Source organism: Petromyzon marinus, unplaced genomic scaffold (genome assembly GCF_048934315.1).
Source record: "Petromyzon marinus isolate PM22_M1 ecotype Great Lakes invasive population unplaced genomic scaffold, UKy_Petmar_22M1.pri1.0 PM_G_Scaffold_14, whole genome shotgun sequence".
NCBI classification, from domain to species: Eukaryota; Metazoa; Chordata; class Hyperoartia; order Petromyzontiformes; family Petromyzontidae; genus Petromyzon; species Petromyzon marinus.
In genome coordinates this window covers 882,390-899,407 of record NW_027422695.1, presented here as the reverse complement: position 1 = coordinate 899,407, position 17,018 = coordinate 882,390, and the positions used below count along the sequence as shown (strand labels likewise).

General features: G+C 52.2%; 1 protein-coding gene across 4 annotated transcripts in view; it reads right to left on the bottom strand.

The window, feature by feature from the left end:
- Nucleotides 1–6,230: 6,230 nt before the first annotated feature.
- Nucleotides 6,231–17,018, bottom strand: part of LOC142910185 (neuronal cell adhesion molecule-like) — a 30,106-nt gene continuing 19,318 nt past the window's right edge. For all 4 annotated transcript variants that reach the window (XM_076059861.1, XM_076059860.1, XM_076059863.1 and 1 more), the window contains 5 exons: nt 12,705–12,889; nt 12,283–12,417; nt 11,341–11,484; nt 9,699–9,810; nt 6,231–7,645 (listed from right to left, as the gene is read on the bottom strand). In XM_076059861.1, coding sequence (XP_075915976.1) covers nt 7,513–7,645; nt 9,699–9,810; nt 11,341–11,484; nt 12,283–12,417; nt 12,705–12,889 — 709 coding nt within the window. In that variant the 3' untranslated portion in view covers nt 6,231–7,512. The remainder of the gene's footprint in view (nt 7,646–9,698; nt 9,811–11,340; nt 11,485–12,282; nt 12,418–12,704; nt 12,890–17,018) is intronic.

The window sequence follows — 17,018 nt, the reverse complement described above, 5'->3', positions numbered from 1 at the left end:
AAACAGAAGCTTAAATAGGAAATACGGTTGGAGGGGGGGAGGGGCCAGAGCGAGAGTGGCAACTCAAACATGCACATCTTACACATACAAAACGGCAGCTCTAAAAAAGACTACCTCTTGTAAATACAAAACAGCAGCTCAAAAAATTACCACCTCTTGTAAATACAAAACGGCAGCTCAAAAAAGGGCACATCTTACACATAATTACAACGGTAACTTCCCCGTAGAAGTGTGATAATAAAGTATTAAAGCTTTCGTGACTGCATAAAATGACTCATTGGTTTTGTCGGTAAAGTCACGTAGGTAGAAATACAATAAAATTATATTAAAACAAAAAACAATCACGACGTTTCGATCACAACGCAAGCGATCTTCATCAGGTGTCAAGAACAAATCACAGAGGTAAATACAACAAAAAGATGACATACGAGAATTCAACAAACCTGAAAAAACATTATGTGAAGCACATCCAGTCAGGCCAACAACACAGTTAGACACTTCCTGGCAGACCACGAATTTCAGAAGAGTGTTACATTTCGTGTTCAACCTTTGGATTGCACATACCAGCATAGATAGAATGAAAAATACGAGGTACACAGTCAGTAGAAATACATATACAAGTCAACCAAGAGGTAAGGAGGGAGGAAAGACGGACAGGGAGGCAGAGAGAGGGGGGGGGGGAGGGATGAACAGAAGCTTAAAAAGGAAATACGGTTGGAGGGGGGGAGGGGCCAGAGCGAGAGCGGCAGCTCAAACACGCACATCTTACACATACAAAACGGTAGCTCAAAAAACCACTACTTCTTGAAAATACAAAACGGCAGCTCAAAAAGGACCATCCCTTGTAAATACAAAACGGCAGCTCAAAAAATGACCACCTCTTGTAAATACAAAACGGCAGCTCAAAAAAGGGCACATCTTACACATAATTACAACGGTAACTTCCCCGTAGAAGTATGATAATAAAGTATTAAAGCTTTCGTGACTGTATAAAATTACTCAATGGTTTTTTCGGTAAAGTCACGTACGTAGACATACAATAAAATTATATTAAAACAAAAAACAATCACGATGTTTCGATCACAACGCAAGCGATCTTCATCAGGTGTCAAGAACAAAGCACGGAGGTAAATACAACAAAAAGATGAGAGACGGGAATTCAACAAACCTGAAAAAACATTATGTGAAGCACATCCAGTCAGGCCAACAACACAGTTAGACACTTCCTGGCGGACCACGAATTTCAGAAGTGTTAAATTTCGTGTTAAACCTTTGAATTGCACATACCAGCATAGATAGAATGAAAAATACGAGGTACACGATAGGTAGAAATACATATACAAGTCCACCAAGAGGTAAGGAGGGAGGAAAGACGGACAGGGAGGCAGAGAGAGGGGGGGGGGCCGGAGGGATGAAAAGAAGCTTAAATAGGAAATACGGTTGGAGGGGGGGAGGGGCCAGAGCGAGAGTGGCAACTCAAACATGCACATCTTGCACATACAAAACGGCAGCTCTAAAAAGGACTACCTCTTGTAAATACAAAACGGCAGCTCAAAAAATTACCACCTCTTGTAAATACAAAACGGCAGCTCAAAAAAGGGCACATCTTACATATAATTACAACGGCAACTTCCCCGTAGAAGTGTGATAATAAAGTATTAAAGCTTTCGTGACTACATAAAATGACTCATTGGTTTTGTCGGTAAAGTCACGTAGGTAGAAATACAATAAAATTATATTAAAACAAAAAGCAATCACGACGTTTCGATCACAACGCAAGCGATCTTCATCAGGTGTCAAGAACAAATCACAGAGGTAAATACAACAAAAAGATGACATACGAGAATTCAACAAACCTGAAAAAACATTACGTGAAGCACATCCAGTCAGGCCAACAACACAGTTAGACACTTCCTGGCAGACCACGAATTTCAGAAGAGTGTTACATTTCGTGTTCAACCTTTGGATTGCACATACCAGCATAGATAGAATGAAAAATACGAGGTACACAGTCAGTAGAAATACATATACAAGTCCACCAAGAGGTAAGGAGGGAGGAAAGACGGACAGGGAGGCAGAGAGAGGGGGGGGGGGGGGGGGCGGAGGGATGAACAGAAGCTTAAAAAGGAAATACGGTTGGAGGGGGGGAGGGGCCAGAGCGAGAGCGGCAGCTCAAACACGCACATCTTACACATACAAAACGGTAGCTCAAAAAAGGACTACTTCTTGAAAATACAAAACGGCAGCTCAAAAAGGACCATCTCTTGTAAATACAAAACGGCAGCTCAAAAAATGACCACCTATTGTAAATACAAAATGGCAGCTCAAAAAAGGGCACATCTTACACATGATTACAACGGTAACTTCCCCGTAGAAGTATGATAATAAAGTATTAAAGCTTTCGTGACTGCATAAAATTACTCAATGTTTTTTTTGGTAAAGTCACGTACGTAGACATACAATAAAATTATATTAAAACAAAAAACAATCACGACGTTTCGATCACAACGCAAGCGATCTTCATCAGGTGTCAAGAACAAAGCACGGAGGTAAATACAACAAAAAGATGAGAGACGGGAATTCAACAAACCTGAAAAAACATTATGTGAAGCACATCCAGTCAGGCCAACAACACAGTTAGACACTTCCTGGCGGACCACGAATTTCAGAAGTGTTAAATTTCGTGTTAAACCTTTGGATTGCACATACCAGCATAGATAGAATAAAAAATACGAGGTACACGGTAGGTAGAAATACATATACAAGTCCACCAAGAGGTAAGGAGGGAGGAAAGACGGACAGGGAGGCAGAGAGAGGGGGGGGGGGGGGTGGCCGGAGGGATGAAAAGAAGCTTAAATAGGAAATACGGTTGGAGGGGGGGAGGGGCCAGAGCGAGAGCGGCAGCTCAAACACGAACATCTTACACATAATTACAACGGTAACTTCCCCGTAGAAGTGTGATAATAAAGTATTAAAGCTTTCGTGACTGCATAAAAATATATATATTGTTTTTTTCGGTAAAGTCACGTATGTAGAAATACAATAAAATTATGTAAAAAAAAACCAATCACGACGTTTCGATCACAACGCAAGCGATCTTCATCAGGTGTCAAGAACAAATCACGGAGGTAAATACAACAAAAAGATGAGAGACGAGAATTCAACAAACCTGAAAAAACATTATGTGAAGCACATCCAGTCAGGCCAACCACACAGTTAGACACTTCCTGGCGGACCACAAATTTCAGAAGAGTGTTAAATTTCGTGTTCAACCTTTGGATTGCACATAACAGCATAGACAGAGTGAAAATACGAGGTTACATGGTCAGTAATTACCTCATCAGCTCTCGCAATGTCGATGCATTAAAATAAAAACCGGATCGTGGTAACGAAGCATCGATTACAAAAAATACATTACACTCACAATGCAACACTGATTTGTGTAAGACTCACTGAAGGTATCATTTATATGATATATGCAAAAGATTCGCTGTAACATCTCGAAATCTAAATCAGGTCAAGGCTCCCGTTAATCTCATGCCTTCTTCTGTGTGGCCACCCCCACTCTGAATCCCTCCACTATCGATGCAGCCTCTGCGTCAATATCCTCACCTCTCCCGACCCTTGGCTTCTGCTGTTCCGTTCTTTTTCCATCCTTTTCCTATTTCCCATTTTTCCTGTCTTCCCCTTTACCATTCCGCGTTTTCCCCCACGCGATAACGTCCTTGACTATACTCCCCTTCCCGCCGTGAGGCCACGGGAGCAGAGCCGCTGGTCTAGGCTAGCGGAGCAAACAAATACTGGCCGGATGGCCCTCACATTCTAAAGGTTGTGAATTCTGGTTAGAGGTTCGTTCACTGAGCCCATCACCTTCCTGTAGACAGGTCTAGGAGGTGTTCCTCCTCTGAATTTGACCCTCGCGATCTGGGTCCGTCTGTATTTTTCCTCGTGATTTGCCACGCGAGGCGGCGATGTTGGGGCCCACGACCTCAGGTGTGGGAGAATGCAATGCCTGTCGGGTCCGGTGTGGGCTGTTGGGGGCCTCGTTGCAACGGAGGCTCTTGCTGCCTCCCTCATCCCCACTCTGTTCTCCGACCCTTGCTGTCGTCGGTTTGGGGCAATCCCTTCGGAAGTGCCCCTCTTCTTTGCAAAGATTGCATTTGACGCAATCCTTGCCATAGAACAATCTATGGGCACACCAAATAGATTTTTCCAAGACGGAAATACTCTGCAAACCCACCGGCTACCTTCAGAGATTTGTTCGCGAAGTCATCTTCGGTCTCCGCTCGGCATCGTGGGTCAGTCAGGACGTTACTGGCTGACCCGGTTATGTAGTTACCCTGTTGGGGTCTAGTGAGCATGTGTACGTTGATGTAATTAGCCCTGTCGGGGCTGTGAAGTAAACGTGTTGCTTCCAAGTCAAGTGGGTGCCTCAGTGAAGAACACTACAGATGTATTTGTATGCACGTAGACTTGTCACTTACCTGCAATGGTCATTCATCTCTGCTGCTGCTGCCCATTGGAATCATGCTACACGTGCCATGACATTTCAGACAAAAGCACGTGTAGCTTAAAAAACGCACACGCTAAGATCGTGTATTGGTAGCGATGACAAGGGTCAGTGATCGTGTATTGGTAGCGATGATAAGGGTCAGTGATCGTGTATTGGCAGCGATGACAGGGGTCAGTGATCGTGTATTGGTAGCGATGACAAGGGTCAGTGATAGTGTATTGGTAGCGATGACAAGGGTCAGTGATCGTGTATTGGTAGCGATGACAAGGGTCAGTGATCGTGTATTGGCAGCGATGACAGGGGTCAGTGATCGTGTATTGGTAGCGATGACAAGGGTCAGTGATCGTGTATTGGTAGCGATGACAAGGGTCAGTGATAGTGTATTGGTAGCCATGACAAGGGTCAGTGATCGTGTATTGGTAGCGATGACAAGGGTCAGTGATCGTGTATTGGTAGCGATGACAAGGGTCAGTGATAGTGTATTGGTAGCGATGACAAGGGTCAGTGATCGTGTATTGGTAGCGATGACAGGGGTCAGTGATAGTGTATTGGTAGCGATGACAGGGGTCAGTGATCGTGTATTGGCAGCGATGACAAGGGTCAGTGATCGTGTATTGGTAGCGATGACAAGGGTCAGTGATCGTGTATTGGCAGCGATGACAGGGGTCAGTGATAGTGTATTGGCAGCGATGAGAAGGGTCAGTGATCGTGTATTGGTAGCGATGACAGGGGTCAGTGATAGTGTATTGGTAGCGATGACAAGGGTCAGTGATCGTGTATTGGCAGCGATGAGAAGGGTCAGTGATCGTGTATTGGCAGCGATGAGAAGGGTCAGTGATCGTGTATTGGTAGCAATGACAGGGGTCAGTGATAGTGTATTGGTAGCGATGACAAGGGTCAGTGATCGTGTATTGGTAGCGATGACAAGGGTCAGTGATCGTGTATTGGTAGCGATGACAAGGGTCAGTGATCGTGTATTGGCAGCGATGAGAAGGGTCAGTGATCGTGTATTGGTAGCGATGACAGGGGTCAGTGATAGTGTATTGGTAGCGATGACAAGGGTCAGTGATCGTGTATTGGCAGCGATGACAAGGGTCAGTGCACAATGATAGGGTCAGCGCACACTGTCCCAGGTGATACGTGCAGTCCCTAGCCACTTGTTGACGTGATTGGCCAGTTCTGTGGTTTAACACACGAAAGGCTTGGCAATAATTAATCGGTCATTAGGTAGAGTATGGAGAAATTCTTAACTGATATTGAAAACGACAAGACCTGGTTCAATGCTCATAGGAAATGTTTATTACGTTGCTATTTTAACACTGGGTTCCATTCACTGCCGTTTGCCTGTTGGATCGACCTTTTGAACACTTCCTCGCACCCATTCAAGTTTGAAGCAACCCCCTCTCGCTCCCCTCCCTCACCCACTGCTCGTCCCTCCTGACCACCCCACCGCTCCCGAAGTGACGAAACCAGTTCCATGTCAGCGTCACAGACTGTCGAGAATGCCCCATCCACTCACGCCCCCTCTGACCTCTGACCCCTCTCCCCCACCCCCTTGCGCCTCCTTCCTACGCCCTCCCTCATCCTCCACCTCTCTCCACCCCTCCCCCCTCTCTTCCCTGCCCTCGCTCACCCCTCGCCCCTCCCACCGCTCCCACCCCCCCCCACCTCCCCCCCGGATCTTCTCTGCACCTCCCCCCTCGCCCCTCCCCCCTACCTCCCCCCCCCCAGGTTTTCTCTGCGTCTCAACCCATGCCCCTACCCTCGCCTCCCTCAGCCTCATCCGTTCATCGCTCCCCCTCCTCGAATCCCTGCCGCCCTCCGGCCCTGCCGCCGCTCCCCGGCCCCCGGCCCTCCCTGGCCTGCGGCCGCGGCCCAGGGACGCGGCGGCCGCCTCAGCCTGGCCGAGATGCCATCGATGCTCCTGCGGTCTCCTCCTCCGCCTCCACCTCGGCCCCTCTCGACGGCCGGCGGTCGTCGCCGGTCGCATTCTTGCTCGGCCCTCCTGCGCCGTGACGGCCGTCGCGGTTTGGTTACCCGTGGGTCTCTACGAGTCGTGGGCTTCTGTGAGTGTCTGGCAAACACAACCCCCTGCCTCCTCGTGGTGCCTGCCGGGCGGCGACGCTGCGGCGGGCGGTGCCGTGGGGGGAGGACCAAATTGGCCTCTCCCCTCGTGGTGTCTGTGACCACCACGGCGGCCACATAGGGGCTCTGGACGGGTGCGAGGGTCTGGTAACCCCTCCACCTTCAATTAATTAGCACAAAACCACGACATAGATGCCTGTGCCCTGGGGTGCGGCTGGTGGTGGTGCTGGTGGTGGTGCTGGTGGTGGTGCTGGTGGTGGTGCTGGTGCTGGTGGTGGTGGTGCTGGTGGCGGTGCTGGTGGTAATGCTGGTGGTGCTGGTGGTGCTGGTGGTGGTGGTTGTGTTGGTGGTGCTGGTGGTGGTTGGCGGTGGTGGTGCTGCTGCTGGTGGTGGTAGTGCTGGTGATTGTGCTGGTGGTTGTGGTGCTGGAGGTGCTGGTGCTCGTGGTGCTGGTAGTGCTGATGGTAGTGCTGGTGGTGGTAGTGGTGGTGCTGCTGGTGGTGCTGCAGGTGGTGGTGCTGGTGGTGCTGGTGGTGGTGCTGGTGGAGGTGGTGAGGGTGGTGGATGTGGTGAGGGTGGAGGAGGTGGTGTTGATGATGATGGTGGAGACGGTGGTGGTGGAGGTGGTGTTGATGATGGTGGAGGGGGTGGTAGTGGTGGTGGTGGTGGTGTTGATGATGATGGTGGAGGGGGTGGTAGTGGTGCTGGTGGTGGAGGTGGTGTTGATGATGATGGTGGAGACGGTGGTGGTGGTGGTGTTGATGATGATGATGGAGGGGGTGTTAGTGGTGCTGGTGGTGGAGGTGGTGTTGATGATGATGGTGGAGGGGGTGGTAGTGGTGGTGGTGAGACAAAGGCGGCCGGCCGGGCGGCGGCGACGGCGCTTTGCTAATCTTCGACGAGGAGGTGCGCCCTCAGCGGTCTGGAGTCCACGTCGTTGACGGCGATGCACACGTACGAGTCGGTGTCCTCACGGCGCGCAGGGTGCCGTTGTTGAAGGTCCGGTGGCGCTCGTCCTGCAGGCGGAGGTTCCGTGAGTCCTTGAACCTGGCGGTGAGAGAGAGAGAGGGGGGGAGGGGGAGAGAGAAACCCGCCGGTGATATTCACGAAATCGACTAAACTCCCGCACCTTAAAGCTTTCGTGACTGCAAGGATTCATCTTCTTTGGTTCTTTCGGTAGAGTCACGTAGAATGAGAATAAAATATTAAATAAATTAATAAAATAAAATAACGCAATAAAATTCTCACGTTTTGTGAAGAAGGCCACTTGTGTTGTGGCCGAAACGTCGTGAGAATTTTATTGTGTTATTTTATTTTATTAATTTAATATTTTATTCTCATTCTACGTGGTGACTTTACCGAAAGAACCAAAGAAGAAGTTCAACGTAGGTACAGGCCTCGCGGTACAAAGAGCGCTCGAGGCATCCTTAGCCGAACAAATGAGCCACTTCGTCGGGGCTGTCGTTTGCGACATGGCTGCTTCTGATAACACATTCTCCTGCGGAGGGAGGGAGCTGGTAGTAGGAACGTTGGGTTGCTCGGTCAATGGCAGCGTGGTGCATTCAGCACAATATGCCCGACTGTGAGGGCGGGCACGAGCCGGCGTGAGTAGGTTAAACGTTGAGTTTTATAAGGGCACCACGGGGTGACCAGCCCCTCCACACCCAGCCCCACCCCTCCCACCCCCCACCCAGCCCCACCCCCCACCCAGCCCCTCCCCACCCAGCCCCACCCCTCCCACCCCCCACCCAGCCCCTCCCCACCCAGCCCCACCCCTCCCATGATTGGATGCACGACTGACAGACACAACAACAATCCCCTGTGTGCTGCTGGTGGTGTAACAACCAGGAGGTTCCTACACAGTATAAAGCGCTCCGTAGCTCAGTGGCCATGAGCTGGTGAAACTATCCTCATGGCGGTACCCCCGGGGTAGTGAATGATACCAACTGGCTCACGCGAAGTAGATTCCTCTAAGATGAAGGTACTTTGCAAGCTCGCTGGCCATCAACAAAAGATTCATTATGAGACCTCCTTTGCCAGTAACAAGATATAGTAATAGGTTTTACCCTTTTGACTGGCACAAAAACTGACACCTTTATTCAAGGCATCATGTTTGCAATAACCACAACACAAGCAGTCAAAATGCAAACAAAAGAGACAACTCTGATAATGGTCCAACACCAGTGGAGACTAGGCTCTAAGAAAAGCCGTCTCGGGTGTGGACCAATCAAATTCAAGGACAGTGCATATTATTATCAGAGTTGTCTCTTTTGTTTGCATTTTGACTGCTTGTGTTGTGGTTATTGCAAACATGATGCCTTGAATAAAGGTGTCAGTTTTTGTGCCAGTCAAAAGGGTCAAACCTATTACTATAACAAAAGATTCGTTCGTGAAGCCATCCATATACATATAGAAACGGACACAATTTCAACCGAGGAGATGGGTGCAAAGTGAAGGATGTTATCAACCAGTTTAAGTCATGACTGGCTGTGATGTTCCCATCCTACCACCTTAGCTAGTTGCAATTTACGCCCATTTCAAACTTGCGCGTTCACAGTATTGACACCGACACAGCCATTTCGCGCGCCCACTACCCCTCTTATAGACGACCGCTTGCGTTGCGATCAAAACGTCGAAGTTTTTGGTTTTCCGTTATTTTTCTGTGAACCGATCTACGTGACTTTACCGGAAAACACCCCCACAAAGAATATGGCCGAGGCGATCGGGAATCTTTTATTTCTGGGACGCTATTTTTTTTACCGGGGTGTTACTCAACTCCGCGACCGGGGTACCGGTCGATCCGAAATCAGTGCCACGCTCGGCGATCTCGAAACGCTAAACATCAGCGTGAAAAAAAACCCGTCACCGTTAACATTGAACTTTGAGCGGCGAATCGCAAGCGGCTCGTCGAGATGAGTCGACTGCCGCATCGCCGGCCATCAGCAGACTAAAAATTACTGCATCACGCACATCACGCGAGAGCCGGGGTACTATGATACCCCGGGGAACCACCATGAGGTTCAAATAAATAAACAATCGTCTAAGTGAGCGGAGAGAGAGAGGCGGAGAGGGAAGGAGCCAGGGCAGCGTTCCGTCTCACCACAGGAACTCGGCGGGCGGCCACGAAAACACCGCGCACTCCATGTACACCGCCTCTCCCTCCCTCGCCACGTACAGCCTGTCTTGCTTCGACAGCATCTGTGGGGGCACGGCTGTTGGAGGGGTGGGGGGGCACAGACAGCCAGCCGGAAGGGGTCGTCCGTCAGAGTCGGTCCAAAGTGCCCTGCCTAGAGGGGGGCGACCTACAGCCGTCTGTCCAGCCAAGGACCTCCTCATTCTCCTCCTCCTCCCCATACTCCTCCTCCCCATACTCCTCCCACCTCCTCCCCATACTCCTCCTCATACTCCTCCTCCCCATACTCCTCCCACCTCCTCCCCATACTCCTCCTCCTCCCCATACTCCTCCCACCTCCTCCCCATACTCCTCCTCCTCCTCATACTCCTCCTCCTCCCCATACTCCTCTTCCTCCCACCTCCTCCCCATACTCCTCCTCCTCCCCATACTCCTCCACCTCCTCCCCATACTCCCCCTCCTCCTCATACTCCTCCTCCCCATACTCCTCTTCCTCCCACCTCCTCCCCATACTCCTCCACCTCCTCCCCATACTCCTCCACCTCCTCCCCATACTCCTCCTCCTCATACTCCTCCTCCCCATACTCCTCTTCCTCCCACCTCCTCCCCATACTCCTCCACCTCCTCCCCATACTCCTCCACCTCCTCCCCATACTCCTCCTCCTCCCCATACTCCTCCCACCTCCTCCCCATACTCCTCCTCATACTCCTCCTCCTCCCCATACTCCTCTTCCTCCCACCTCCTCCCCATACTCCTCCTCCTCCCCATACTCCTCCTCCTCCCCCCCATACTCCTCCTCCTCCCCATACTCCTCCTCATTCTCCTCCTCCTCCTCCCCATACTCCTCCTCCTCCCCATACTCCTCCCACCTCCTCCCCATACTCCTCCTCATACTCCTCCTCCTCCCCATACTCCTCCCACCTCCTCCCCATACTCCTCCTCCTCCCCATACTCCTCCCACCTCCTCCCCATACTCCTCCTCATACTCCTCCTCCCCATACTCCACTTCCTCCCACCTCCTCCCCATACTCCTCCTCCTCCCCATACTCCTCCACCTCCTCCCCATACTCCTCCTCCTCCTCATACTCCTCCTCCCCATACTCCTCTTCCTCCCACCTCCTCCCCATACTCCTCCACCTCCTCCCCATACTCCTCCACCTCCTCCCCATACTCCTCCTCCTCCCCCCCATACTCCTCCTCCTCCCCATACTCCTCCTCCTCCCCATACTCCTCCTCCTCCCCATACTCCTCCACCTCCTCCCCATACTCCTCCTCCTCCTCATACTCCTCCTCCCCATACTCCTCTTCCTCCCACCTCCTCCCCATACTCCTCCTCCTCCCCATACTCCTCCTCCCCCCCCCCATACTCCTCCTCCTCCCCATACTCCTCCTCATTCTCCTCCTCCTCCCCATACTCCTCCTCCTCCCCATACTCCTCCACCTCCTCCCCATACTCCTCCTCCCCCCCATACTCCTCCTCCTCCCCATACTCCTCCTCCTCCCCATACTCCTCCTCTTCCCCATACTCCTCCTCCCTCTTCCAACCTCCCTCCTCGTCCTCCCTCCTCCTCCCACCTCCTCCCGGTCACCCCCCCGCCCCCCGCTCACCCGGCACTTTGACGTAGGCGTTGGCCAGGATGGTGCCGTGCCGGTTGGAGGCCTCACACTGGTACACGCCGGTGGCTCCCCCGTCCAGCCGCCTCAGGGTCAGGGAGTCGCCGTCCACGCTCCGCCCGGGCACCGCGGGGGCCTCTGCTCCACCGCACAGCGACACGACACCCGGCACGGTTTGGTGCGTGTGGGGGCCTTGACACGATTCAGAGCATGTTTTTTGTTTCCATTTTGACCACCAGCATATGTGGTGGTTAATGCAGACATGATTCCTTGTAAAAGGTTTCAGTTTGGTGTTTTACCATCTTAACACAGCTGTTTTGAAAGAAAATTCATTGTTTTTTTAAACTGATTGGTCCACACCAGAGACAGCTGCCTCTGGTGTGGACCAATCAGTTTCTGTGAGTTTGACAGCTGCCTCTGGTGTGGACCAATCAGTTTCAAAGACAATGCATATACTATCAGAGTATGTTTTTTGTTTGCATTCTGACCACCAGTATATGTGGTGGTTAATGCAGACATTATTACTCGTAAAAGGTTTCAGTTTGGTGTTTTAACATCTTAACACAGCTGTTTTGTTGTCAGAAAAAAGTGGAAAACCTATTCTCAGGCTATGAGTGTGTGAGCGTGTAATAGACTGTGAGTGAGTGAGTGTGTAATAGACTCTGAGTGAGTAAGCGTGTAATAGACTATGAGTGAGTGTGTAATAGGCTGTGAGTGAGTGAGCGTGTGATAAGCTGTGAGTGAGTGTGTAATAGACTATGAGTGTGTGAGTGTGTAATAGACTGTGAGTGTGCGAGCGTGTGATAGGCTGTCAGCGAGTGAGCGAGCGTGTGATAGGCTGTCAGCGAGTGAGCGAGCGTACGAGAGTGGACGAGCAAAGTCAGTGGGTAGTGAGCGAGCGCGTAGGTTGGACGAGCGGGCGAGGAGGCGTCTCACCGTCGATGGGGACGCCGTTGAAGAACCAGCGGACGAGCGGTTTGGGGATTCCGTCGGCGAGGCAGGCGAGCTCCACGGTGTCCCACGGAGCGTAGACGCAGCTCTCTGGCTCGGGAGCGATCCAGTAAGGCTTGGCTGCAGCGGTCGGGAAAACACGAGGAGGAGGAGGGGGGAGGAGGTGGTGGAGGGGGGAAGGAGGGGGGAAGGAGAGTGGAAGGAGGGGGGAAGGAGGGGGGAAGGAGAGGGGAAGGAGGGGGGAAGGAGGGGGGAAGGAGGGGGGAAGGAGGGGGGGGGTATTAATTTGAGGTCGAGTCGACCTAGGAGAGGCCCGGGACCGGTCAAAACAATCGTTGCCACGACTTGGGACCCGCAGGGTTCGCTAACCGCCGTGCCGCCGCTCCCTCCGTCGCCCCCCGAGGCACCTTCCATGGTGACGGTGAAGGTGTGCAGGGCTCTGCCCTCGCCGTTGCCGGCGTGACACCGGTAGACACCGGCGTGGGCCGCCAGCGCGTGACGGATCGCCAGCGTCTGGTTGAAGGCACCGAAGGTGATGCGGCCGCTTGGGAGCTCCCCGTCCACCTTGGTCCAGCGAAGCTGCGGTGTGGGGCTGAGCGCATGCAAGCGGGGGAATGCGCGCACGTGTACTCACACGCACGCACACACACGCACGTGTACTCACACGCACGTGTACTCACACGCACACACACGTGTACTCACACGCACGCGCACACATGCACGTGGGTGTGCGCGCACGTGTACTCACACGCACGTGCACACACGCACGTGGATGCGCGTGCATGTGTACTCACACGCACGCGCACACACGTTCGTGGGTGTGCGTGCGAAACTAGCGTGGGATATTACGTAGTGTAGTGTGAAGTGTAGTGCATAGCAGTGTAGTGTACAGTAGTGAAGTGAATAGTCGTGTCGCGTGTGTGTGTACGTGCGTGTGTGTGTGTACGTGCGTGAGTGTACGTGCGTGTGTGTACGTGCGTGTACGTGCGTGTGTGTGTACGTGCGTGTGTGTGTGTACGTGCGTGTGTACGTGTGTACGTGCGTGTGTGTACGTGCGTGTACGTGTGTGTACGTGTGTGTGTACGTGCACGTGTGTACGTGCGTGTGTGTACGTGCGTGTGTGTACGTGCGTGTGTGTACGTGTGCCGAACGGCAACGCTGTGGTCAGCAGTGCCATGGGAGTAGGGCCAACTTAGATTCGCCATTCCCCCCATGGCGTTTGTAGCCACCATAGCAGCAAAAGGGGGCTTTGGACGGTTGCGAGGGGCTGGTAACCCCTCCAGCTTCAATTAATTACCACGAAACCACGAAATAAAACTCTTATTAAGCTTGTGTCGCAGGCCCCGGGGGGACAGGCGTTTCTGACGTCTCCTGGCCAAACCCCAATTGGCGGAGTCAGGAGACTGAATCCTTACCCTCAGGGCTCCTCCAGAAACAACAAAAAACCACTACGTGTGGCCACGTGGAATGTTTGAACGCTCACTGCGGAAGAGAGGCTGCCACTCCTCTGTCGGGAGCTGGAATGGTACCGCCTGGATCTCTGTGGCTCCTGCCACCATGAGGGGTGGACAGTCCTCTACTCGGGGCAGGAGACTGCCAAACGACAGGGAGCGGCTGCTCTTCTGAAAAATGACTGAGGGGGGCGTGGGAGCGTGGCGATGAGGTGTGGGAAGCTGTAAGTCCCAGGCTACTTTGGGCTCGCCTTCCCATCAACCAGAGGCGAGTGGTGGTCATGGTTACATATGCCCCACCGAAGATGAACATCCGTGGAGGGATGCAGGCAAGGTCGATGAGTCAGATGCCTTCTATAACCTCCTGTCACAAGTGCTAGCTAAAGTGGCCCCTCGGGATAGTCATCTTGTTGGGCGACTTCAATGCCCGAGTTGGTCATGATGCTGGCACCTGGTCTGGAGTGATTGGAGGGCATGGGCCAGATTGGCTCAATGACAACGGTAGGAGGCTGCTAGATTTTTGTGCAACCCAACACGCCGTTCCGGCATCGGCGCATCCACACATCATGGATGCATGCCGGGTCCAAGTAAGAACAACTGCTGGACTACATAGTGACAGAACGGCGGATGAGGGCCCATGTCCTTGACACCAGGACCTACCATGGAGCTGATCTGCCCATTGACCATCGACTTGTCATCTGTAAGATGCGCCTGCCATTCTTCCACTCCGGTGGTGGATGTACACCCAGGACCCCATTCAAACCCATAGTGGCCTGGTCTCAGCTAGCTGATGAAAGTTGCAAGCGAGAATTTCATCATCGCTTGCGGCTGGGATTGGCATCGTCCCCGACTCCTCCTGATGTCGAGGGTAAATGGGCGAGGTTTAGGACTGTGACTCATGCAGCTGCAATGGCTGCTTTGGGTACACGGTCCAGACCTCCCCAGAGACCCAGGCTGACAGATGTTCAGGCTGACTGAGAAAAAGCGACAGGCCCACTCTCATCGTCTACAGCATCCCACGTCAGAGAATGAGGAGGCTTACCGCAGCCTTCGCTCGGAGGTTCAAAGAGCCGTGAGGCGCTGCAAGGATGGGTGGTGGTTGCGGGTTGCTAAGGAGATGGAGTCTGCCTTAATGGCCCGCATTCACAAATTGCTCTTTCACTCCATCAAAAAATGTACCTGCAGCACCACACCTATTACCATCATCAGGGGAAAGAACAGCGATCCAATCTCCGACCCCCAGGAACAGTTTTGCAGATTTGCTGAGCATTTCTGAGGTCCTGGGGGAGGAGAAATCCCTCAGCCTGGAAAACATTGTGGGACAAAGGGGGGATGACCCTACTGAGACCTGCGGTGCCTCAGATATTGGAAGAAGTCACCCCCTGTGAGTGGCTGGCTGAGGTGCCATCTGTTGAGGAAGTACTGAAGGCGATCCAGAGTCTGAGACCAGGAAAGGCACTGGGCAGAGATTATCTCCCAAGTGAAATGCTGAGGGAGAGTGGCGTTTGTGCACAGACTGCCCTCCATGACATCATAACAGTCTGGACTACTGGACGGCTTCTGCAGGATTGGAAGGATGCCCTGGTGGTCCCCCTCCTTAAGAAGGGGGACCGCACAGACTGTTACAACTACAGGAGCATCTCAATCCTCAGTGTGCCGGGAAAGGTCCTGGCAAGGATTATTCAACATCGCCTTACCAGGCACGCTGAGGAGAGGCTTGCGGAGCCCCAATGCGGTTTCAGGAAAGGGCGGTCCTGCACAGATGTCATATTTTCTGTCCGTCTGCTACAGCAGAGGTGTAGGCAATTCCAACAAGATCTACATCTCTGCTTTATTGACCTGGTCAAGGACTATGATACCATCAGTAGGCCTGGGCTCTGGGTTGTTCTTCATACATTTGGAGTCCCTGACCCTCTGCTCACAATTATTAAGGACCTTCATGATGGTGAGCAGGCACCGGGTAAAACTACGTGGCCGGGAGTCGGAGTCAATCCCTGTTTACCTTGTTGTGCGACAGGGATGTCCTCTGGCTCCCACATTATTAAACATCAATTTCGACCACGTAATTCGTAAAGCCTTGGATGGCTGTACGGGAGGAATTTCCATCTGGTATAGATACAATGGGAGGCTGATCGATGCCCAGGTGCGGTCAAGGGATTGCTCCCTATCGGTCAACAGCGTTATGTATGCCGATGATCTGGTAATTGCTGCTCACTCAGGAGGAGTTGGAGGTGCTGCTGCTGAACCTGGAGCTTGCCACTGAGAGGTGGGGCCTTACCATCAGCCCCACTAAAACTAAGCACCTGCCTGGGTATGTTGTCCCATCGGACACTCCACCCCCACAACTCCCAATTGGTGATGGGGCAGTTGTGGAAAGAGTGAAGAGTTTCCCATACCTGGGCAGTGTGCTCATGACCGGCTCGGGTTTGGCAGCAGAGGTCTCACTTCGAATCAGTCGAGCGGCATTATCTTTTCATTGGTTGTGTAACGCTGTGTGGAAGCTACCTGGTCTGTCGCTCCGCACGAAGCTTCAGGTCTTCTCGGCCACAGTCATTCCCTCCCTTCTCTACGCTTGCGAAACGTGGACCCCCCTAATGGAACATCTTTGCCGGTTAGAAACATTTAGGCTGGCCTGCCTACGATTCATCCTTGGTTAACCGGGCTGGATTGTGTGAGCTCACAAATCCTTGAAAGATCTGGACAAAGTCCCATCGGTGAGCTCCTCTGGCAGGCACGGCTGCGTTGGCCAGGTCATGTAGCCCGCATGCCCAGATACCGCATGCCTAAACAGCTTTCATGACTGCAGGAATTCATACTCTTGGGTCTGTCGGTAAAGTAACGTAGATAGAAAAATAATAATAAAAATCACGTTTCGATCGCAACACAAGCAATCATCTTGAGGTGAAAAAATACAGCAGGCAAACTGCTGAGGCAGGAGAAATATATATTTGCTTGTGTTGCGAATGAAACGTCGTGATTTATTTTTTTATTTTTCTATCTACGTGACTTTACCGAAAGACCCAAGAACATGCCTAAACAGATTTTGTTCGGCCGGATTGAGGGGGCTAAATGGGCGCGGCACGGGCTAGAGAAAAGATGGAGTGATGTGGTACAGGAGGACGTGGAGCTGACTGAACTTGCCGATGACCGGTACCAGCGGTGTCAAGATTGGCCTCTGTGGAAGAGGCTCGTGAAGGACGCTGCTGCTACTGGGCAGTTGGAGGCAGTCACCCTCAACAACGGAGGGCGGAGGAGCGACGCTCACAACAA